Source organism: Amblyomma mixtum, chromosome 4 (genome assembly GCF_055824585.1).
Source record: "Amblyomma mixtum isolate Tamu chromosome 4, ASM5582458v1, whole genome shotgun sequence".
Classification (NCBI taxonomy): Eukaryota; Metazoa; Arthropoda; class Arachnida; order Ixodida; family Ixodidae; genus Amblyomma; species Amblyomma mixtum.
The window spans coordinates 28,528,495-28,552,004 of NC_143015.1; the positions used below are offsets into that span (position 1 = coordinate 28,528,495).

The 23,510-nt window shown below is 46.6% G+C and overlaps 1 protein-coding gene across 4 annotated transcripts in view; it reads left to right on the plus strand.

Annotated features, from left to right (window-relative positions):
- Positions 1–3,072: 3,072 nt before the first annotated feature.
- The window catches only part of LOC149346029 (uncharacterized), a 30,043-nt gene continuing 9,605 nt past the window's right edge, over positions 3,073–23,510 (plus strand). Inside the window, exons 1-2 of one of the 4 annotated variants that reach the window (XM_089586315.1) lie at positions 3,373–3,685; positions 5,698–5,739. Coding sequence is in view for 1 of the 4 variants with exons in the window: in XM_089586316.1 (XP_089442442.1) it covers positions 5,723–5,739 (17 nt within the window). In the remaining 3 variants the exon portion in view is untranslated. Of the gene's footprint in view, positions 3,686–5,697; positions 5,740–23,510 lie in introns of all 4 variants that reach the window. The other 3 variants (XM_089586316.1, XR_016292355.1, XM_089586314.1) reach the window with 3 other exon arrangements.

The window sequence follows — 23,510 nt, forward strand, 5'->3', positions numbered from 1 at the left end:
GTCAACACACCGTATTCTTACCACGGCCACCTCTCTCGACCGAACGGTTACTCTGTCGTGAGTCCCTGGGCATGCCTCGATCCCCGGTAATGAGCGCGTTCATGCGCTGGCCCGAGAACTCTCCTTCCGGACCCCGGAGGATCAGGCACCCAACCCTGCGCAAGAAGCCCCATCGGTCCTCTCTAAATATCACCAAATCACCACATTTTACAAATTCAGCCGCATGACACTGCCACCACCCCACAGTACCTTGTCGCCCTTATCCAGCGCCACATGGCGGCAATTACAGACAGGCTGCTTTATTTCACCCCACCGTCTCTCATGCTTTCACCCCACCTTTCCTCCTGATTGTAACACCTGTGGCGTGCCCAAATCCACACTTTTCCACTACCTTTGGGAATGTCCTTCCCCTAAGGCAGTACCCCCCATCCCCAATCCCAATCATTCTTCCTGGGAGGCTGCTTTACGGACCGCTCAGCCCACCGGCCAGAAGTGGATAGTGGATCGGGCTTTACGTGAAGCACAAGCCCGTGGACTCCTGGACCAGTAGGGGACCACCCTGGAAGATTTTTTTTTGTGTGTGTAACAAAGTTGTTTCCATCCATCCATCCAATCCTATGGCCGCAACCTGCCATGCAACGTGTTTAACTGCCACACTCTCGCGCTGTGCATTGAATGTCGTTTTCATAAACTTCCGTTAGTGCGGAACTGATCCAGTCCACACTCTCTTCTTTCACTCCCACCTTCCTCCCTTCCCGTTGCGGTGCGGTTCAGGTGTCCACCGAGATATGCGAGAGAGATACTGTGCCATTTCCTTTCCTCAAAAACCAATTTACCAAATTTACCACACTGCTATCGCATTCCCCTCGTAAGGTGCATTAACCTGTCCCAGAATTTTAAAGGCCACTACCACTGTCTCCGCCCTCACATTTCTTTCCACTTTAAATACATAGTTTTCACCACCACCACCAGCAAGGATAGAAAGAGAAAACAAAGACGTGAAGAATAGCGGGCTCACGCAACGAGCGTTCGAAGCTTTATGCCCTGAAACCAGTGTGCGATTATATTCACGATTATATAATTTCGTCTGGTAGATTCCTCTGCTAGAATGTGAATTCACTACGTTTCCTTTTCTGTGCCTATGTGCCATAAAACCCATCACAACACAACACTTTTCTGTATTTTTTGTTTTGTACAAATTCTAGCTCTACGTCCCAAAATTATCAACGACCCGCCGCGGTGGCTCAGCGGTAAGGCGTTCGTCTACCGAGCCGGAGTACCCGGGTTCGAACCCGACCGCGGCGGCCGCGTTTCGATGGAAGCTAAACGCAAGAGGCGCCCGTGTGCTGTGCGATGTCAGTGCAAGTTAAAGATCCCCAGGTGGTCGAAATTATTCCGGCGACCTCCACTACGGCACCTCTTTCTCTCTTTCTTCTTTTATTGCGAAAGCAATACCACTCGCACTTTCAAGCCTTCGCGTGACTTGGCCGCAGTTACGTTTGACCTTTAGCGGAGTGAATATGGGCGACCAACTCGCTCCTTCAGATAGCCCGGCTGCAGTTACGCCACGCCGCGCACCTGTGTCGCTACCGCCGCTGTGGCGTCATACCAGCTGTAGATTATGGGCAACGATTCCTTGTGCGCCGAGCCACGATGGCAGCAGTCAAGTGCGGCATCCTGGACCAAGGATCGACCACGGCGCCCAGTGACCCGTAAGGGTCAAGAACACCAATTTATTGACAATAAAGTTTTAAGCATGAAATGCTTTTAGCTCCCGTTGTCGGCAGTGTGGTGACGTCACGCCGAGACCGAGAGCCATGATCCGGGCACTGAAATCCACTCATCCGGGCACTGAAATCCACTCATCCGGGCACTGAATTCCAGTGATCCGGGCACTGAAATCCACTCATCCGGGCTCTGAAACGACAACATCCGGGCACCGTACGAGACTTAACGAGATTTAACGAGACTCTCTAAGCCCTCCTACGCGACCGGCATGCAAGCGCCGGTTGGTCTCCAAATGAGACAAAAAATAACTGCTGCCAGTGCCTTCTCAATGTTTTTCAAGATATCAGTGGAGCTGTGGGTTTGATAATGCACGGAATTATAATTTCCGATTTCTAATAACGCGTGCAAGAAGCACATAAATGCCACGTTACACTTCGTTGTCATACGTGATCCGGGGGAGAAGCGCTGCGTTCAAAGGGCAAGGCATCGCGCCGAACGGGTGGTGGCGTTCCTCCCTTCCTTTACGGTGCGGTTCGGGTGTCCACCGAGATGGCAGAGAATTACTGCGCCATTTCCTTTCCTCAAAAAACCTTGCGTTCAAATGGCAAGGCATCGCGCTGAACGGGTGGTGGCGTTCCTCCCTTCCTGTACGGTGCGGTTCGGGTGTCCACAGAGATGACATTAGGCCCGTAAACATTTCATGCTTACTCTACTCTCGGTTACGGGAGGCGCAGAGATTTTTTCCATCCATCCATCCATTATGGGCGACCAACTCTCGCCTTCAGAGAGCCCGGTTGCAGTTACGGTGTGTGTTTGCCGCGCTGCGCACCTGCGGCGCTACTGCCGCTGTGACGTCATACCAGCTGTAGATTATGTTTTCTTTCTCTCAGTCGCAACAACATCAAAAACAAAATACAAAAAAATTACCGAAGACGCATTGAGTCGTCGCGCAGCGGCGGCCGGTAGCCACGCGTGACGTGTAGACGCGGCGCACTGCGTTCCAAGACGCTTTCAGTCGTCGCGCAGCGGCGGCCGGTAATCACGTGTGACATGTAGATGCGGCGCACTGCGTTCCAAGACGCTTTCAGTCGTCGCGCAGCGGCGGCCGGTAGCCACGCGTGACATGCAGACGCGGCGCAATGCGTTCCAAGCCGCTTTCAGTCGTCGCACAGCTGCGGCTGGTAGCCACGCGTGACCTGTAGACGCGGCGCACTGCGTTCCTTCAGTTGGAGGCGCTGCGCTTTTGCTTTCGTAACCTACCAGGCTTAACCAAAGCTAAGACCCCTCCAATTTTCATTCCTACCTTCCTCCCTTCCCTTACGGCGTGGTTCAGGTGTCCGCCGAGATATGTGAGACGGATACTGCGCCATTTTATTAGGAGGCGGTGGCGAATCACGGTTACGGCCGTTTATCTGGTTTTTCAGCCAGCGTTCGCTTCGGCGGACGCGGTTGTTGCTGTGACGCCGTCTGTTCTTTTCTTTTTCTCTTTCCTTTCATATTTTAACTCTCCTCTATATGCACGTGGTAGCGGTGGTGGCTCGGCTCGAGCCACTAGGCAGGCCCGTGCAATTTCCTTTTCATCCTTCTCTCAGTCGCAACAACAACAACAACTACATTTCCTTTCCTCAAAACCAATTGACCAATTTATCCTCTATTCCTTGTACATGTGTGCGTTTGTATGCGCTATGCACTCTGACCAATCCCCCGCCGTGGGTATGTGCCATTAAGCCTGAGGACATCATCATCATCATCTTGCATCGAACGCAAGCGCAGCCGACGCTGATTTCCAGTCGCACGCAGCGAAAGGAGGAGATCGGCTGCTGCAACAGTACGGACCGACGCCTTCCATTGCCGAGGAGGTAGCTTTGTACCAGTCGACGAGGAAGCCGTGGCTGGACGACGTGTACTCCTTCCAGGTCTCCGCACTCCGTGAAAGTGGCAGAGACGGACGCTTTCGGTAAGCGACCTCCGAGAGAAACTTGTGCATGGAGCTTGGGAAACGCTGCTTTTCTGTAGCTAGTAAAACACATCGTCTATCATGGCACACTGACTGACGAGACGAGTAAGGAAAAAAAGCAGCCAGGACGAGATGCCCTGTAAGAGCAGCCTCAAGTGTGCTAGCATTATTCTTGGTGTGCTTGTGACGTCCCACAATTGTCGGCTGCACCTATGGCTCTTCTGTCGGCTGTCACATGGGCCATATTAAGGCGAAAGCCTTTAATGGCTCATACCGTCGTTGCCAAGATGTGTTAGCAAATTTGTCCGCGTTTCAGATTGCCCGAAATGGTCGGGACGTCACTGCGCGCGAATTTTGACGAGTGTCCACCGAAATATGTGAAACAGTTACTGCACAATTCCCTTTCCTGTGGACAGTTACTGCGCAATTACCTTTCTTCAAATACAATTTTCGACTGGTGTCCACCGAGATATGTGACAGTTACTGCGTAATTTCCTCTCCTCAAATACAATTTTCATTTTCTTCATTACGGCCCCTCTTTCTTCTTTCACTCCACTTCCTCTCTTCCTTTACGGTGCCTTTCAGGTGTCCATCGAGATGACAGAGAATTACAGCGCCATTTCCTTTCATTGAAAAGCGTTGCGTTCAAAGGGCAACGCATCGCGCCGAACGGGAGGCGGCGTTCCGTGGACCCCCTGGCAGCGCTACAACACGCTGTCTCGCGTTCCACTCCTAAAGGCAAATATTAAGCGTCATTAATTGGCAGTTAATTAATGCACCAACAGAATGGGAAGTGAACAGTCGCGTAGCAGAATGCAGCACTCAGGCTTTCGTCTTTCGCCACTTTAGCCGCTAAAGTTCCTCGTAATTTTTTTTGGTTGGTTGGTTTGGTTTATGGGGTTTAACGTCCCAAAGCGACTGAGGCTATGAGAGACGCCGTAGTGAAGGGCTCCGGAAATTTCGACCACCTGGGGTTCTTTAACGTGCACTGACATCGCACAGTACACGGGCCTCTAGAATTTCTCCTCCAAAGAAATTCCAGCCGCCGCGGCCGGGATCGAACCCGCGTCTTTCGGGTCAGCAGCCGAGCACCATAGCCACTGAGCCACCGCGGCTTTGTTTCGTTAGCGCTGGCGTCCCCCATGGCTTCGGCATATGCGTTCAAGCGGCATTGGCGTTCCTCCGGCGTTTTGTTCGCACGTCGACTGCGTTCTCTCGTTCTCGCGGTCCCCAATCTCCGTCGTCGCTTTGCTAACACTTCGGGATCGTCAGACTCGCGTTCACCTCGAAGCTGTAAGCGGCGTTGCTCGTTGCAACGCGCCCGTTAGCTCTTGGCGATCTTATGAAACCGCATGAAAAGGTTGGTTTAGTTGGTTTATGGGGTTTATCGTCCCAAAGCGACTAAGGCTATGAGAGACGCCGTAGTGGAGGGCTCCGGAAATTTCGACCACCTGGGGTTCTTTAACGTGCACTGACATCGCACAGTACACGGGCCTCGAATTTCTCCATGAAAAACTCGTATGACACCTACTGGAACGCTGCACGACGCATGATTGCGTCACAATAACCACTGCAATTATTTCAAAGGGAGGGATCATGTTTTAATGCCAAAGCATTTCTTGCCTCATGAGTGGCACGGGCAGGGCGTGTCACCACGCGCTGTGGACAGAGCGTGCCCTCATGAACTGTCGATCATTCAGTAAAAGTGCAATTATGATTTGTAATGATTAATAACGATTAATGGAAAGCTTAAATGACCCAATAAATAACTAAATAAAATAATGAGGCAATTAATTTCGCTGAGTACCACGAGTAATTCACTAACTAGGTGAAGTACTGCTAATTACCGCTAGAATTTAAAAAAAACAAAATAGCGATGATACTGATTAATAAGTCAAAGTCAAAGTCAAATTTATTTTCAACATCAAACGTCCGCTAGACAGGTGTGATGTTGAGGGGGGGGCAAGCAAAAAGCCTGAAAAAGGCTTGACAGGGCCTGCACCCCGTTGCAGATGGCGGAGCGACGCAGAAACCGACATGATAAGAAAAGAAAGGCAAGTGCATTCTTATTTCATGTACAACAAAAAAGAAAAAAAAGACACATCAAGGCAGGAATTACAGGTCAAGTAGCAAAGATACAAGAAAGGCGAAAAATACAAGAATGCAAGATACACAAATACAATACAAAAATACAATGCAAGAATACAAGATACAAGAAAGGCGAAAAAGACTGTCAGTGCACGTTAAAGATCCCCAGGTGGTCGAAATTAGTCCGGAGACCTCCACTACGGCACCTCTTTCTCTCTTTCTTCTTTCACTCCCACCTTCCTCCCTTCTCTTACGGCGCGGTTCAGGTGTCCGCCGAGATATGTGAGACAGATACCGCACCATTTCCTTTCCTCAAAAACCAATTTACCAATTTATTTAGTTACAAGGCAAGGCATAGCTAGGAAATTTGAAAAACTGCAAAAAATACCTATAGAAATAAAAATCACAGAAGTTGCAGAGCACATTGATTACGAGTGAGCGATATGGGCAGCATTTAATACACTTGGTAAGGTGTAGCGCAGCATCTGGCGACCGTAATTGGTTCGTGTATATGGTAACTGCCATTGTTCTGTGCTCCGTGTGTTATAAGCAGCGTGCCGTAATTTCATTTCTGCAAGTTCCTTGAGATAAAAATCATTATTTTTCATCGAGGTCTGATAGCGTGATGCAAGCACTGAATTATAAAGATTTGGTAATGAGATTAGGTTCAAGCTTTGAAAAATGGGCTTGGTGTGGGCATCATAAGCAGCATTTGAAATTATGCGCACAGCTTTCTTTTGCAACCTGTGTATTTTAGCAAGGTTAGTAGCAGTTGTGGTGCCCCAGACTAGGTAACAATATCTTAAAGTTGAAAAAAGAGGCTATGATAAAGCAATAATTTTATGTTTGGTGGCAAAAGAAATCGCAGGCGCGATAACATAACAACACTACGAGATAATTTAGAGCAGGTCGTTTGAACGTGATCGTCCCACGTCATGTTCTCTTGGAAAAGAACACCGGGACTTTTTACAACGGGCACCACTTCTATGTTAGATCCAGCTAGGCTAAGAATGAAGCTTGCGTTCATCGGCTTGTTTTTGGGGCGGAATAAGACTGCCTTCGTTTTAGAGACGTTTAGAAGTAATGAGTTTACCATGCTCCAGTCCGCTAACAGCCTAAGTACATCATTGGCTTTAGATTCGATCGCATTGAAACTAGGCCCTGGAAAGAACAAACTGGTGGCATATATGATAAATTTAGTGTCGTCGTTAATGTTTACCATGTCATTTACATATATATTGAATAGCTATGGCCCGAGAATACTGCCTTGTTGGACGCCACTCTCGAGACCAGAAAAATTAGATGTGTACCCGTGTATCTGTACTAGCTGCTGTCGATTATTTAAGTAACTATGCAAAAGTTTCAAGAATGTGCCGCGAAATCCGTAGTGTTCTAACTTAGTTGTGAGAGTAGTATGATTAATTCGGTCAAAAGCCTTCGAGAAATTCACAAATATTCCTAGCACGTAATATTCATGTTCAAAAGAGTCCAGGATAATTTCTTTTTGTTTTAGTAATGCTGCCTCGGTTGAACGGTGTTTAGTAAATCCAAACTGCAAGGGTGTTAGCAAGTTGTGTTTTGCCAGAAAACGGTTAATTCTATCATGCATCAATTTTTCAATTCCCTTAGAAAGGACCGGTAGGATCGATATCGGCCTGTAGTTGGTCATATTGTTTTTGTCGCCTCCTTTATAAATAACCGACACTCTCGCCATTTGTAGGCGGGACGGGAAATGCCCTGTCGAAAAGATTAAGTTAACAACATGTACCAACAAAGGCTCTAAGGTATCAATGGCATGCTTAATTGGATGAACCTGCAAGTCGTCAACATCAACACACCTACTGGATTTCAGAGACAAGAACACTTCTTTGACTTCAGGCACAGTAACCGGGAACAAAAATGCACTTTCTCGCATTCCGTTTTTCAAATATCGTGTACAATTCGGGTCATGCTTGCTGCACGCCACAGAGGCAAAAAACCTATTAAATGCTTCAGCTAGTTCGTGACCAGTAAGGATTTCTTCATTGATAGCCAACTTGACAGGACAATCACTGTGGGCTGAATGGCGATTTAAAACAGAATTCAGTCGCCTCCAGATAAGGTCAGATCGCTTGGATATGTCGTTGTTCAGCAGGTTTTCGAAATAACGTTGCTTACTTCTACGCAGAAACTTGTTCGTTCTATTTCTTTGTTTCCTGAATGATTTAAAGTCTTCAATATTTCTGGTCTTTAAGAAGCGCGCAAACAGGGAGTTTTTTTTCGCGAATTGCGCTGAGGCATTCAAACGTAACCCAAGGCTTGCGCGCTGATCGCGGTCGCGTTTTCGTCACGTACGGAAAACAGCTGCTGTAGGACGCTTTTTTTCGACGAGATGTTCGTATGCCTCGTCAGCACCTGTGGAACAGAACACTTCCTGCCAACCGATTTCAGATAGACAAGTAGAAAAGAGGTTCATCGATCTATTGTTTATATCTCTAAATGTAGTTACACGAGCCTCTGATTCTTTTAACTCGAGTGGACGCCCATTAAGCACTACACATATTGGCAAGTGATCACTCACATGTACATCTAAAGTGCCAGAGCAAAGCAGTGTGTTCTTAGAGTGCGTAATCAAAACGTCAAGCAGCGTTGACGTGTTCGACTGAATGCGAGTTGGAGTCGTAATAACATTTGTGCATGCATGAACAGTTAATAAGTTTTGAAGCTGATCCCGATGCCCAGAATGAGTCAAGAAATCTATGTTTAGATCTCTACCAAGTATAAAATTGTAGTTATGGTCATTAATCCAATCCAAATGTGCGTCAAGAAACAAAAGAAACGCTTCCATGTCTCCTCCAGGTGGCCTGTATACAGTAGAAAAAATACCAAATGTGCTTTGTATTGCCAGAACTTCATATTCGTCTGTAATTTTTGACAGAGAGGCAACCACGTCACAGTCAAATGTGTTTTTGATTAGTAGCATAATGCCGGCACCTTTTTTATTACAGCGGTTTAAAAAGAACGACATATAGCCAGGTAGCTTTAACACTTCCCATTCATTGCGGTACCATGTTTCGGTGACCACTATGACATCGAAACTGAAGGTAAAACTATCAAGCAACGTTGCGATCGTGTCTTCTTTGTTTCGAGCCCGGCCGCCGCGGTGGCTCAGTGGTTATGGTGCTCGGCTGCTGACCCAAAAGACGCGGGTTCGATCCCGGCCGCGGCGGCAGAATTTCTTTGGAGGAGAAATTCTAGAGGCCCGTGTACTGTGCGATGTCAGTGCACGTTAAAGAACCCCAGGTGGTCGAAATTTCCGGAGCCCTTCACTATGGCGTCTCTCATAGTCTGAGTCGCTTTGGGACGTTAAACCCCATTAACCAACCAAACCTTTGTTTCGAGCTGATTGAGCATTGATATGTAGGCATGAAATTTGGTCCTTACTAGTGGCGACTGGTGCCATCAAATCATGCGGCGTCATGAGGCCAGTACTTGCAGCCTTATCGTTAGACATGGGTCTTTCCATGGTGAAGTAAAAATTTTCCATGGTGAAGTAGTGAAACTAACCAATTTATTAAGTAACCAATTATTAATATAGCAAATAGTAATCGATGGTTAAGCTAAACTAATAATGATAGATTAAGTTTGAGTTAAGTAACCGGCTTAATTAACTGACTGATTTATTAATTAACATAAATGATTAATTATACTCTTAAGTAACAGAGGCGGTAACGGAACTCAAAATGCTTTCGTATTTCCGCACGTAAGGAGACTTAGGTGCACCGTTAATTTTATTGCGAAAGCAATACTACTACCAAGAACGACCTTTCGCGTAGCGGCGGCCACTTTACACGTTTGACATTTAGAATGACCCCTGACGTCATACCATACATAGTGACGTCACAGAGTGACGTCATACCAGGAGCGAAAGACGGGCTACCAACTCGGCTCGTCGGGTAACGGCGGCCGCTTGGCACGGCGCGCCGTGCTCTTCCCACTAGAGGCGCTGCATATGCAGTATAAACAGGAAATCTACCGAGATAATGAAGTTGAAATTACATGGGAAGGGAAAAAAAGTACCACAACTGTGGGGGTGCACAAAGGATTAAGGCAAGGTTGTCCTCTATCACCGCTGCTGTTCATGCTTTACGTGATAAATATGGAAAGAAGGCTAGAAGAAAGTATTCTAGGTTATAATCTGTCGTACAGATCAGGCGAAAATGTAGTTGAGCAGCCACTCCCGGGTTTAATGTATGCGGACGATATTGTACTGTTAGCAGATAGCCAGGAAGATTTACAAACTTTGGTTAATTGCTGTGGAGACGAAGGAGACGCTCTAGGATTCAGTTTTAGCGCAACTAAATCAGGTGTGATATTTTTTAACGATACAACTGACCAGGTGCTTACAATACAAGGCCACGAAATACCCAAAGTGGCCGCATACAAATACCTCGGGATATGGCTAAACGAAGGGCAGATATACACGGAAAAGCACGAACAGACTCTTAGGGCAAAAGGACGAAGAGACGCCGGGATAATGAAACATAGGGCATTATGGGGGTACAACAAATATGAAGTACTAAGAGGTATTTGGAAAGGAATAATGGTGCCGGGACTTACTTTCGGCAATGCGGTTCTGTGCTTAAGGGCAGAAGTTCAGTCGAGATTAGACGTAAATCAGAGAGCGGTTGGAAGATTAGCCCTAGGTGCCCACGGCAAAACCACAAACGAGGCAGTACAAGGGGATATGGACTGGGCATCGTTCGAAGCACGGGAAGCTAAGAGTAAAATACTATATGAAGAACGCCTGAGGAAATTGGACGATAACAGGTGGGCAGCTAAGGTATTTAAATATTTATACAGAAAGAGCGTTGACTCACAGTGGCGGAAAAGAACTAGAAAACTAACCAGTAAGTATGCAGGTCATGAGGACGGAGAAAGAAAGAGCATTAAACGACAGGTTAAAAACGCGGAAGTTAAAAATTGGACTAATTCAATGGAAAAGAAACATAGTGTAGAACTATATCGATGCTGGAAAAGGCAGATTAGGAAAGAATTTTTCTATGGTAACTCAAGAGGCAGTGCCCTACTTTTTGAAGCTAGGTCAGGGTGTCTTAGAACGCGCAGCTACAAAAAGAAATTTAACGAAGAAGATGACACATGTGCAGTGTGCGGTAGATCTGTGGAAACAATTGAACACCTCATAATCAAATGTGACGGTATCCATCCGGATGTCGATGCAGGCGCAATCACTCTTCCTGAGGCCCTAGGGTTTAAAGATAACAATGGTCATGTAAATAAATCTGCAGTGGAAGTCAGCAAAAAGCGATTGGAGGATTGGTGGCTGAAAAGCAGAGATATGGCATAAGGTTAGAATTGTAGGAAACCGTAGGTAAAGATGGTGGCGATTCTTAATGAGAATTGCCAACACAGTAAACAACAAAAAAATAAAGAAGAAAAGCTGAGCATGGTGGCAATTGCCACCACCCCGTTTCAAAGGGGGCGCTCCTATCCATCCATCCATCCATCCATCCATCCATCCATCCATCCATCCATCCATCCATCCATCCATCCATCCATCCATCCATCCATCCATCCATCCATCCATCCATCCATCCATCCATCCATCCATCCATCCATCCATCCATCCATCCATCCATCCATCCATCCATCCATCCATCCATCCATCCATCCATCCATCCATCCATCCATCCATCCATCCATCCATCCATCCATCCATCCATCCATCCATCCATCCATCCATCCCATCCCATCCCATCCCATCCCATCCCATCCCATCCCATCCCATCCCATCCCATCCCATCCCATCCCATCCCATCCCATCCCATCCCATCCCATCCCATCCCATCCCATCCCATCCCATCCCATCCCATCCCATCCCATCCCATCCCATCCCATCCCATCCCATCCCATCCCATCCCATCCCATCCCATCCCATCCCATCCCATCCCATCCCATCCCATCCCATCCCATCCCATCCCATCCCATCCCGTCCCGTCCCGTCCCGTCCCGTCCCGTCCCGTCCCGTCCCGTCCCGTCCCATCCCATCCCGTCCCGTCCCGTCCCATCCCATCCCATCCCATCCCATCCCATCCCATCCCATCCCATCCCATCCCGTCCGTCCGTCCGTCCGTCCGTCCGTCCGTCCGTCCGTCCATCCATCCATCCATCCATCCATCCATCCATCCATCGATCCATCGATCCATCGATCCATCCATCCATCCATCCATCCATCCATCCATCCCATCCATCCCATTCCATTCCATTCCATTCCATTCCATCCCATCCCATCCCATCCCATCCCATTCCATTCCATTCCATTCCATTCGATTCATCCATCCATCCATCCATCCATCCATCCATCCATCCATCCATCCATCCATCCATCCATCCATCCATCCATCCATCCATCCATCCATCCATTCCATTCCATTCCATTCCATTCCATTCCATCCACCTACCAGGCTTAACCAAAGCTAAGCCCCCGCAAATTTTTTTTGCGCGTTGTGAGAGAAAAAATGGCTGAGGCTTAGCTAAGGTTAAGCCTAGTCAGATGCGAAGCATATTGGTGGCTAGGCTTGGTAATACATGGCTTTCCTTGGTTGAATACTTAGTCATTTTAATACAACGACTGAAGCCTTCGTCGTGGGGGAAGACAACGGCATGGCTACAGCGGAACGCCGACTAACCCCGAGACGCGCGTTGGGTGAGCGCCTGGATTGCCACGGAAGCCGCGTCCGCCTGCCCGGTGGAGCGAGCGTTTCACCTACACCGAGTATGAACGCGCGTTCGAAATGCGCGGGAATGCCGCTCGAGGACATTCCGGCGTCTGTGCGATGGCATCGTTCTCCCTCTCGCAGCGCGTGACGGCGATCTGTCGTGACGTCATGTGTCACGTGGTAGGTCACGTGGTGTGACGTCACTGTACCACGTGGTCTGCACGGCGTGCAACCACAGCGACGGCGCGAGGTGGACCCCCGTCTTCCTCTGTCGTGACGTCATGTGTCACGTGGTATGTCACGTGGTGTGACGTCACTGCACCACGTGTTCTGCAGGGCGTGCAACCACAGCGACGGCGCGAGGTGGACCCCCGTCTTCCTCTGTCGTGACGTCATGTGTCACGTGGTATGTCACGTGGTGTGACGTCACTGTACCACGTGGTCTGCACGGCGTGGAACCACAGTGACGGCGCGAGGTGGACCCCCGTCTTCCTCTGTCGTGACGTCATGTGTCACGTGGTATGTCACGTGGTGTGACGTCACTGTACCACGTGGTGTGCACGGCGCGTAACCACGGCGAAGGGCTGTAGTGTACCTCTAGTAATATGCTTCGCATAAAAATCAGTCCATGCTCTGCAAGAGCGACGTTTGAAAGCCCTAGGAAGCAGTTGATCACACGAATGACTGCTTGACTATTTTTCGGCTGCTGACCCGAAATACCGAGTTCGATCCCGGCCGCGGCGGTTGAATTTCTTTGGAGGAGAAATTCTAGAGGCCCGTGTACTGTGCGATGTCAGTGCACGTTAAAGAACCCCAGGTGGTCGAAATTTCCGGAGCCCTCCACTACGGCGTCTCCCATAGCCTGAGTTGCTTTGGGACGTTAAGCCCCATAAACCGAACCGATTTTTCGAACCACTGCGAATACCTTTTGTTTGCCATCGTGAAAAACTTCTTTATTTCCGTTTTATTTTCAGTTGGGATTCGTTTTTTAGTTTGATTTACATTTTAATTTTATTTTTTAATTTTTCCTTTTTCCTGGCCGATGTTTTGCGCGAGGCCGACGCGACTGGCTATTGTTTTTGCTGCGACTTAAGGAAGGATGAGAAGGACATTGCACGGACCTGCTCACTGGCTCAACTCAGCCACAATCGCTGCCCCGTGCGGATAGATGAGAGCTGACAGATCAGAGAAGAAAAAAAAAGTAGGCACTGGGTTAGCTCTGGTTAAGCCTGGATATACAGGCGACAAGCTTCAGTTACGCTTGGTGTGACGTCATGGCTGTCGCAGTTGGCGCAAAATGCGCTGGGAGCACCACGATACCGGTGGATGCGTTCGGCCGTCCACACACTGCCTGTACGGAGGAGGAGACGCGCGTGTAGTGAATACGGTGCTGTCTTAGAAGGTTGCGTTAGGGAGATGTACTGCGGTGTGTGTTCATTTGGGGTGTACACCAAGATATGAGAGACAGGCATTTGCTTTCCTTGAAGGCAATTTTCATTTCATTTCATTTTCCTTAAGTCCCTTACGGTGCGGTTCGGGTATCCACCGAGATATGAGAGACAGGCGCCGTTTCCTTTTCTTAAAACCAATTTTCTTTTCATTTTCCTTCCCTTACGGCGCGGTTCGGGTGTCCATCGATATATGAGAGTTTCCTGGGGCACTATTTGTCTTTTATTTTTTTTTGTGCCGCGTGTAACGTCACTACATACGTACGCGCGTCGCAACAACCGCGTCCGCCGAAGGGATGCCGCCGGCTGCAACAGGCGACCCGGTGGCGCCCCATAATCCCCATTTACTGGGCGGCGCGCGGATGGTTTATAGGTAAGCGTGCGGTAGCTTTACATGATGCCAGCGGAAGCGTAGTTTGTATGCGCCATCCACCTGTTTGCTCGCGCCGCCTGCGCTGACGTCATGGAAAGTTAGGCCACCCTAGCTGCACAGATTATGTTCGCCTCTGGTGTTATTCGTCTACAATGGCATTATACGCACTCGTCGGGGGGATGCGGTTGTTGATCGTGGCATATAGGAAAATCTGTCCGGAATGGCATCACGCATCTTTCGTACGTCGATGACTTCTTAATTTTTGTAGAAAAAACTAACTTTTCTAGGCGCATGACTGATGTACTAAAAGTATTTAAAGAAAATGCTTTAGGTCTAGAGTTCACCACTGAGGTCACGGTCGGTAGCAAGCTACAATTTTTAGATCTGAGTTTGAAGGTTGAGACGGGACACGCCTGTTGGGAATATCGTCCAAGGATGGGAAAACCGCTGTTAAATTATAAATCGCATCATTCCAAAACATTTAAAACAGGAATTGTGGTCTCATCTCTTTTGTCGTCATTATCTAAATCCTGTATCCATATGGCAACCAATAGCTTCAATGAACAAGTTGAAAGGTTAAAGAAAGCTGGATACCCGGATGGTGTTATGTTATTGGGTTGTAAGAAGGTAGCCAAAAACTTAAGAATCCATATTTGATGCCTAGTCCGGGAAAAGAGAAGGAAAGAAAAAAGTTTGCCATTCTCCCTTATGTACATCGCCTGTCACATAATCTTAAAAATGTGGCAAGACGGTATGGCGTAGGGGTTGTTTTTTCCGCACCCAAGAAACTTAAAAGGGTTTGTGCTGTTTTGGAAAAAAAAGGCTGAGCAACGAAAAGAATCTGAAACAACTTGTGGGGTTAAGCACAAAACAATGTATGTGCCATGCGCAGAAGAGGTAGTATAGAAAATCCGAATGTCCTGCGGACAAATATATATCGGGCAGACGGGGCGTGCGTCAATACATGTTTGAAAGAGCATGCAAATAATCTGGAAGCTAACAAGTCTAATAATCTAGTTGACGATGTTCGAGACAGCCAATTTTGTTTTCCTTCATTTCCTTACTGTGATATCCTCTACAAACACCCGTCCTGATTAACACGTGAGATTATGGAAGCATATTTATTTATTAGTACCTCAAAGGCCCACTAGGGGCATTACATGAGGGGTGGGCATACATATCATTGAAAAAAAAAAATCAGTGGTGAATGATTTGAAGTATTCCAGGCCAGGATGGATGAAAGCTTCAGCGGGGAGGTTGTTCCAGTCTCTTGCGGTCTGGGCGAAGAATGATTTTAGGTGCGCAGAAGTAGATGCTCGAGGTGTATGAACGGCTTTCGGATGACTGATGCGAAGTGAAAGGCGGTATGCAGGGGTGATAACGGATTGGCTGAAATGCGAATGATAAAACTTGTGGAAAAGGCAGAGTCTGGCTATTTTTCGACGGGATTCAAGGCTGGGGATATCACATGAGGAAAAAAACAAGGTTATGCGTCAGTAAGCCATGTATTTCATTATTTGACAGTGAGGTTGCATACCTCGATGCCACATAAAAACATGGGTTTTGTCTGTGTACTAGCTGATAAGTTGGCCACTTTTTCTATAAAATGTACTGCTTTCCTTGAATAAATTTCAGTTGTAAGTCAGCGCTTGTCCTGTGTTTTCTTCCACTCTGTCTGCGTCGTTGTGCTGTTTGCCTTCAATATGTGCCACCAACTCGCCCGTTTGGCTATAGTGTTGAATGCTGAATCCATTGAATCGGAAGACAGCTCACGCCACCGAGCCGACGCTTTTCCGCCGTCAGCGTACCCTCGCGGCAGCAAAAGTGACTGAAGAGCAAACTTAATTACAAAGCTGAGGACGCATCTTGTTGTGCTTCATAATGTTGAGTTTGAAACATACTTTAAAACAACGTACAGAAAACAACCTCGTCCTAAAGGTCAAAAGGGCTGAAGGACGTATTCCGGAATCCTACACATTAAAGTTACTCTCCCTGGCTCAAGTAGTCTAACTCATGCTTCGTTAGTGACATCGAGGGTGTGCTAACACAATCTTCACCTAGCTTTAGAATGTGGGCGGCTTCTATTTCGCGCCTCATGAATGCTCTGTTCTGTCATCGCGAGAAATGTGCATCAAACCACACGTGAAATCATAGAAGCCGCCCACATTCTAAAGCTAGTTGAAGATTGTGTTAGCACACCCTCCATAGCGCTAACGAAACGTGAGTTAGACTACTTGAGCCAGGCAGAGAGTAACTTTAATGAATAGTATTCCGGAATACGTTCTTTAGCCTTTTTGACCTTTAGGTCTAGGTTGTTTTCTGTCTTCTGCTTTTAGTGCCTATCTTGGTTTTTTTATCGCCTTTAAATTTGTTCTTATTTTTTAATGGCCTTTTTGGCCTTCTAGTGCATTTTGTTCACTTGTCATCTCGTAGTGTTATTTGTTTCCCTTGTACTGCCTGTTCGTGCCGCCATCCTTTTAATCGCCCTTTCACTTGTCTTTTTTATGATGTTTTGCTTTCATTTTTAGCTGCCTCCAAGGTTGACCCTTGCCTTCATATGTCTTTTCAACTTTTGTATGTTATCTTTCGGTCGCGTGCAAACTCAGCATCTGTTACCCATATCTTCCCGCCCACTTTTCTAACTTTATATATATATATATATATATATATATATATATATATATATATATATATATATATATATATATATATATATAGATATATATATATAGGTTGCGAAAGCGTGAAGTACTAGACTGCTTATAAGAATATATAGCGAAGTATACGCTTCGTTAAAGGAAACATATTTATTCAACTCGACGTTTCGATCGGAAGACCGATCTTCTTCAGGAGTGATTTTACATTGTGAATGCATCCCCTTTTATAGGGGCGGGCACAGAACAGGAAAGTGGGAAACACAAAGCGCATAGCAGAAAAATACGCATAAAAAATTATTAGAGGCAGTGCGGCCCACACACACATAAAAAAAAAAAAAGAGTGGGAGGAACAGGTGCTCAGTCAGAAAATACAACGTCCAGATGCGGCCTCTGCTTTGTTAAGCACCACAGGCTTGCTTATTGACAGTCGTGTCCAGCTGGGAGGTGCTCGACAGGTGCGTGGCCGTGCAACAACTTTCATAGAAAAATGCGAAAACTTGTTCCTTCTCCTGGCCGCGAGAGCAAAAAAATAAAATATGACCCTCCAACAGAGGGAGCAGACAACAGAAAAAAAAAGGAAAATGAACAGAGCAAGGAAGAAACCTCGAGAAAAAAAAAAGTGAAATAGCTAAAAAAACCTTTAAAGTAGTGCTTTTTCTTCGCACCCAGATATAGTGCACCCACCCCTGGTTGAGGGGAAGTATTGGAAGGAATGTAAAAAAAAATATAAGAAAAAATATATAAAAAAAAATGTGAGATTAAAAAGGAGAAAAAAAAAAGAAAAAAAAAAGAAATTGTGCGGCATTCGCGTGACCACAAGGTGAGCACACCCGGGGGGGAAACGGCACAGGTGTGGCACAGGTGTGGCATGCAGAAAGGGGTATGACCTCAGACGACTTAGTCAGTATTGCTTTGTTTAATTTCGTAGGCCCCTGACCTCGGAAGAGAGGTGAGGGTGCCGTAAGTTTCATTAATGCCATTTTGCACTGTGCTAAATTTAAAAATAAAATATGATTCTCGTTGCTCGCGCTCACGAGTGTTTTTGAAGCCACTCTGTAGTATTGTTACTTTAAGTTTGTCAAACTCGTGACCTTTCTCGCGGAGGTGTTTCGAAAGAGGGAGGTTGGGGAGGGATTGGGTATGTGAGCGGTGGTTATTAAATCTGAAACGGAAGGAATTGTCTGTTTGGCCTATGTATTGCATTCGACAGTCGCCACACTCGAGCATGTAAACCACGTTGCTGGAATCGCAATTCAGGTCTTCCCGGATAGAATGCTTGAAATTTGAATGGGTGCTTTTAGCCAGTGCCGTGGTTTCCATGTGTTTGCAGACTTGACATCGGCTTTTTTTACATGGTGTGCAACCTACAGCTCTCGGTTTATTGACTGTCGAATGGACAACATGGTTTTGCAGATTTTTTGGTCTCCTATATGTTACTTGGGGGACCGTTGTGAAAATATTTGAAAGACGGTCACTCTGTTCTATGATATTAAAGTGTTTTTTTAGGATGTTGTTAATATTCGGGAGATTATTTGTGAAGGTTAGTATAAGATTACAGCGCTGTGATGATGGCTGAGATTCCTTAATGACATGATTAATATTAGTTGCTTCTGCCTTTTTAATGGCATCGTTGATTATAGAAGGCGGGTAATGTTGTTTTTTTAGAGTGTCCCGCATGCGATTAGCATTTTCGTGAAAATCTTCCGATCGTGAGCAAATTCGTTTGAATCTGATGGCCTGTGAGTATGGGATTGATGTTTTGCAGTGGCGTGGGTGGCAGCTGTTGAAATGAAGATACTGTTGTCTGTCTGTGGGTTTTTTATAGACACTAGTGATTAATGTACTTCCTTCTACTCGAACCAGAACATCCAGGAAGTTAATTTTATTGGTTGAGTAGGTGTGTGTGAAAGAGATATTGGGATGGATTTTGTTGAATGAGGCGATAAAATGGATGAGTTCGTCCTCGGTTTCTGTCCAAACTATGAATATGTCATCCAGAAAGCGTTTGTAAAAAGCTGGTTTTGTTGGATATGAGGACAGAAAGTCAGATTCAATTTTGTTCATAAATATGTTGGCGTAATTTGGAGCCATTTTTGTGCCCATAGCTGTACCGCTAGTTTGAAGATAATATGAGTTGTTGAACTCAAAGGTGTTAAGTTTAAGAACCAAATTTGCAAGTGTCTCGACGGTACTTGGACTAGGGGTGTCTAGAATTTTGTATTCTTTATATGATCCAACCATTGCCTGAATTCCGTCGTCATGTGGGATGTTAGTGTAAAGTGATACCACATCCAGGGTAACTAGGAAAGCGCCTTGAGGGAAGGTGACATTCGATAATTCTTTCAGGAAGTGATTAGTGTCGCGTATGTAAGATGGATGTTTCGGAGGTATATGTTTGATGAGCGAATCGATATACTCTGAGATCGGTTCTGTTATTGTGCCAATACCAAAAACAATCGGTCTCCCTGGATGATTCTGTTTGTGTATTTTCGGAAGCATGTAGAAGCGCCCCGCGGAGGAATTTCTTGGCGTGAGCGCCTTACCTACTCGCGGTGGTAATTCACCTTCATCTGTTAGTTTTTTTATAGTTTGCTCTACGATGTTCTTTTGCTTAGCGGTCGGGTCTGATGGGAGTTTAGTATAGAATTTTGGGTTGTTGAGCTGGCGGTTGCCCTCCTGAATGTAGTTATCTGTGTCTAAAATAACTATGCCTCCACCTTTGTCGGCGGGCTTGATGACAATGTCGGTTCGTTTGTTAAGTGAGCCTAAGGCGTTACGCTCTTTTTTTGTGAGGTTAGGTGGCCCAGATTTTCGTGTCCCAAAAGCTTGAAGAATCTCCTTTTGTACCGCTTTTATATATAGGTCTAGATGTCTGTCCCTACCAGTTTTGGGTGTCCACTGTTCCTGAGATTGGGGGTACCGCACATTATTTGTGTTCGGTTTGTCGAAGAAATATTCCCGTAATCTGAGAGTTCGCGAAAAGTTATCTAGATCCTGGAGTAACTTGTACTCGTTATACTTGCTATGGCTTGGGCAGAATTTAAGGCCACGCGACAGCAGTGACTTTTCCTCGGGGGTGAGCTGTGAGCTTGACAGGTTAATTATATTTTCCGGAAGGTGTGGCTCTTCGGGTGTTTGGTCTAATGTGGTTGGATGTTGGTTTACGGTTTCCTTGTAATTGTCGGGTGTGGGTATGTGGCTTGCTAGTTGTAATGGCATTGTGAGCTCTATACAATCGTCGACAAGGATGCCATCACGGGAAAATTTAGTAAGTTTTTTCGTCCAAATTTGCTGAGTTTTGTTAGACTTGAAGACCTCAAGCTCGAGCGATAACCTGCGAGCGATAACCTGTGCATTCACAATGTAAAATCACTCCTGAAGAAGATCGGTCTTCCGATCGAAACGTCGAGTTGAATAAATATGTTTCCTTTAACGAAGCGTATACTTCGCTATATATATATATATATATATATATATATATATATATATATATATATATATATATATATATATAAAATAATCAGTTGAAGTCAGCGCTGTATCGTCTTGTCTTTCTTGGTCCCTGTCTTAGGAGTGCGATGTGTTTTTCCCAAGATATATAAATTTAACGTTACTCTTGTCCTAACAGAAACTGTGCCGTATTGAGAAGGACGGAGTAGGCTTTGACTGCTCATGCCCCAAGCGCTCAGATTTAGCGCTGTCAGTGCTCAAACGAGAAGATGATAAATGTGGCTCGTGGTAAAGTCGAGCATGTCGCATCACTTTCTGGTGAGTGTGTTTAATAATAATAGACGGTGAAAAAAGCGCAGACTTCGGCGCGTTCAAGTGTACAAGCGAAGGCACTGGGCTGGCGAGCGCTCGATGGCCTTCAAAGCGTGCCGTGCGCAGCGCGCAAGGTCAATTGAAATAGGTCGCGAAGCCGGAGCCTGAATGCGGTCCAGAACAAAGTGCTAGCGACATCAAATTAGTGGCGAAACTAAAGCGCCAAAATGAAATGAGTGGACAAACACGACTAGAAGAGGAAAATAATTAGGACATATTTTGTGTTTCAAAAGCATTCGAAAACAATTGCAGTGATTCCTTTTTAAAATGTTTTAGTTGTGTGCATTTTGTTAGAAAGTATAGCGCTTGCTTTGTAGAAATTTTTATGACAGCGCTCGCTCAGAGCAGCGGCAATGGCAGCGGGACGATGCCAAGGTTGACGGTGCTCTGATGTCATACCCTTGTCATATCTTTTGACCATTCTGCTTGCTTTTGTTTGAAACTCGATTCTGCTAGCCCTACTTTTTCCTCGTTGCTTGTTGCTCGAGTTCTTGGTGTGCATCGTTCGTGTACAGTTTCCGCTTTTCCCTTTTGCCAGCGCTTCTGTGTAGTTTCGTTCGGTTGGGTGCGGTTCTGTCGTTTTTGCCCCAAAAGGGCATTGTCTGTGGCCATGAGGCCCCCGTACGCAAAAGAGAGGTGTGCGGTTGCACGATGTGCGAGCGATAACCTGACTGGCGGCGTCACATTTCATCGCTTCAGCGCTACACGTACCTGCGACATTCAGCGCGACACCTGAGGCGAGGACGAAGGAAAAAGGCACAATGAGAACTGACTACCTAAAAATAGCGTTGGTGGTCGGCACTCGTCGTGTCTTTTTTCTTCGTTCTCGTGTTTGGTGTCGCGCTGATTTATTGTAAAACATCTTATTCGCCGGGAAGAGCTTGGCAAGAGGTCGCGTTAAGTGGTCGAGAGTACATAGCCCTCGACGACTTTGTCAGCCCACTCCACCGCCAAAACTTGCGTTCTGGGGTCAGAGCTAGCCAGCACGGTCTCCCACCGCTCGAGAGAAGGAGCTGTAACTAGATCACCCGGAGGTGGCTCTATTTTGCAGTCCCACAGGATGTGATCGTAGGTAGCACGTTGGCCACAGTGTTTGCAGTTTGGGTTGTAAAGATCTGGATAAATGTGCGCGAGGAGTGATGGGGTGCGTATCGATCTCGTCTGTAGACGACGCCACGTAACCTCTTGTACTTTAGTATGTCTTTTGTCTGGAGGGGGGAAAATTCTCCTCTCTAATTTAAAATGATTGGTGAGATCATGATATGTGATCATTGAGTCCTTCGTGAAATTCAGGGAGCCAGACTCATCCACTGCCCGGTCGACGAAACCTCGGGCTTTATTATGGGCTGCCTCGTTCCCCGGATTCCCCGAATGGGCTGGGACCCATATTAATTCGGAATAATTTGGTGAGAATTTGGTTGCGTTAAGGATTCTAAGGGAGGTGTTTGTAATTCGCCCTTTAGCGAAATTATTGGTACCCATTTTGGAATCGCTGTGGATGATGCTCCCTTGGGTATGTGCTAGGGCGAGGGCTATAGCCGCCTCTTCTGCCGTTTCAGAGGATTTCGTTTTGATTGTCGCCGAGACGATGTGGTCACCATTCTCGTTCACAACCACAATTGCAAAGGCATTGGTATTTTTGTATTCTGCCGCATCTACATAAAGTGTTGCAGCGCACTGTCTGTATTTCTTATGTAAGGCTTTGGCTCGTGCTTGTCTTCTGCCCTCATGGTGTATGGGGTGCATGTTTTTGGGGAGTGGTTTGATTAGTAGGGCCGTCCTATAGTCGCGGGGTAAGTCTACTTTAGCATCGTTATTCGTAGGTTGAAAGTTAATTCCGAGCCTGGTAAGAATACTCCTGCCAGTTCTGGAATTGGCTAATCGCTCTGTTTCAGCCATTAAATGGGCTTCTTTCAGTTCATTGTAGGTGTTATGTATTCCTAACCTCATAAGCCTTTCGGTTGAGGCATTTAGCGGGAGTCCTAACGCAGCCTTATAGGCCTGCCGTATCATGCTATCCAATTTGTCCTTTTCTGCTTTCGAAAATTTGAGATAAGGGGTGGCACAGAGTATCCTGCTTAGCGCAAGGGCCTGCACTAGGCGGCATAAATCTCTTTCCCTCACCCCTTGTCTGCGGTTAGCTATGCGGCGGATGAAGCGTCGCGGCGTTCAGCAGTTTATTTTTCCCGCCAAGCAGCACGTGACGCTGACGTCACGAATATGACGTCACTAAAACACGTGACTTCAACGTGGCGTTTTTGTTTTAATTATGACGTCACTTTTTAGTTGTCCACGCATTTCGAAGACGGCGCTGGCTGCGCACCATGAGCCGCCATTTTTTGAACGTATGGGCTTCTATGCAGCTTACGCTACCATAGTACATCTACCTTGCAGCGCGCACAGCCGGCGGGGAGAAGAATCGAGGATGAAAGCGCGGGAGTGGAGGAGAGTGTCTGTGCGTCGTCTGCCTCGTGGCTTCGACGATCTCCGTTCGGAGGTGGCCTCGGGAGCCGAAACTGGCCTGTTGGCTTGATTTCTCAGTGCAGAGGTGGCCCAGAGTCATGCAGGCCGCTATCAGCTATGTGCTACATCTCATGCAGATTAGCAAGAAACAGGCATGGTACAGATTTTGTAAACAGTTTGGAGCCCAGGGGGTTTGCTTCTGAGCCTCACTGTGTGGTTCGTGATGCATCTCCAGCGCTCCAAATTTCCTCTGTG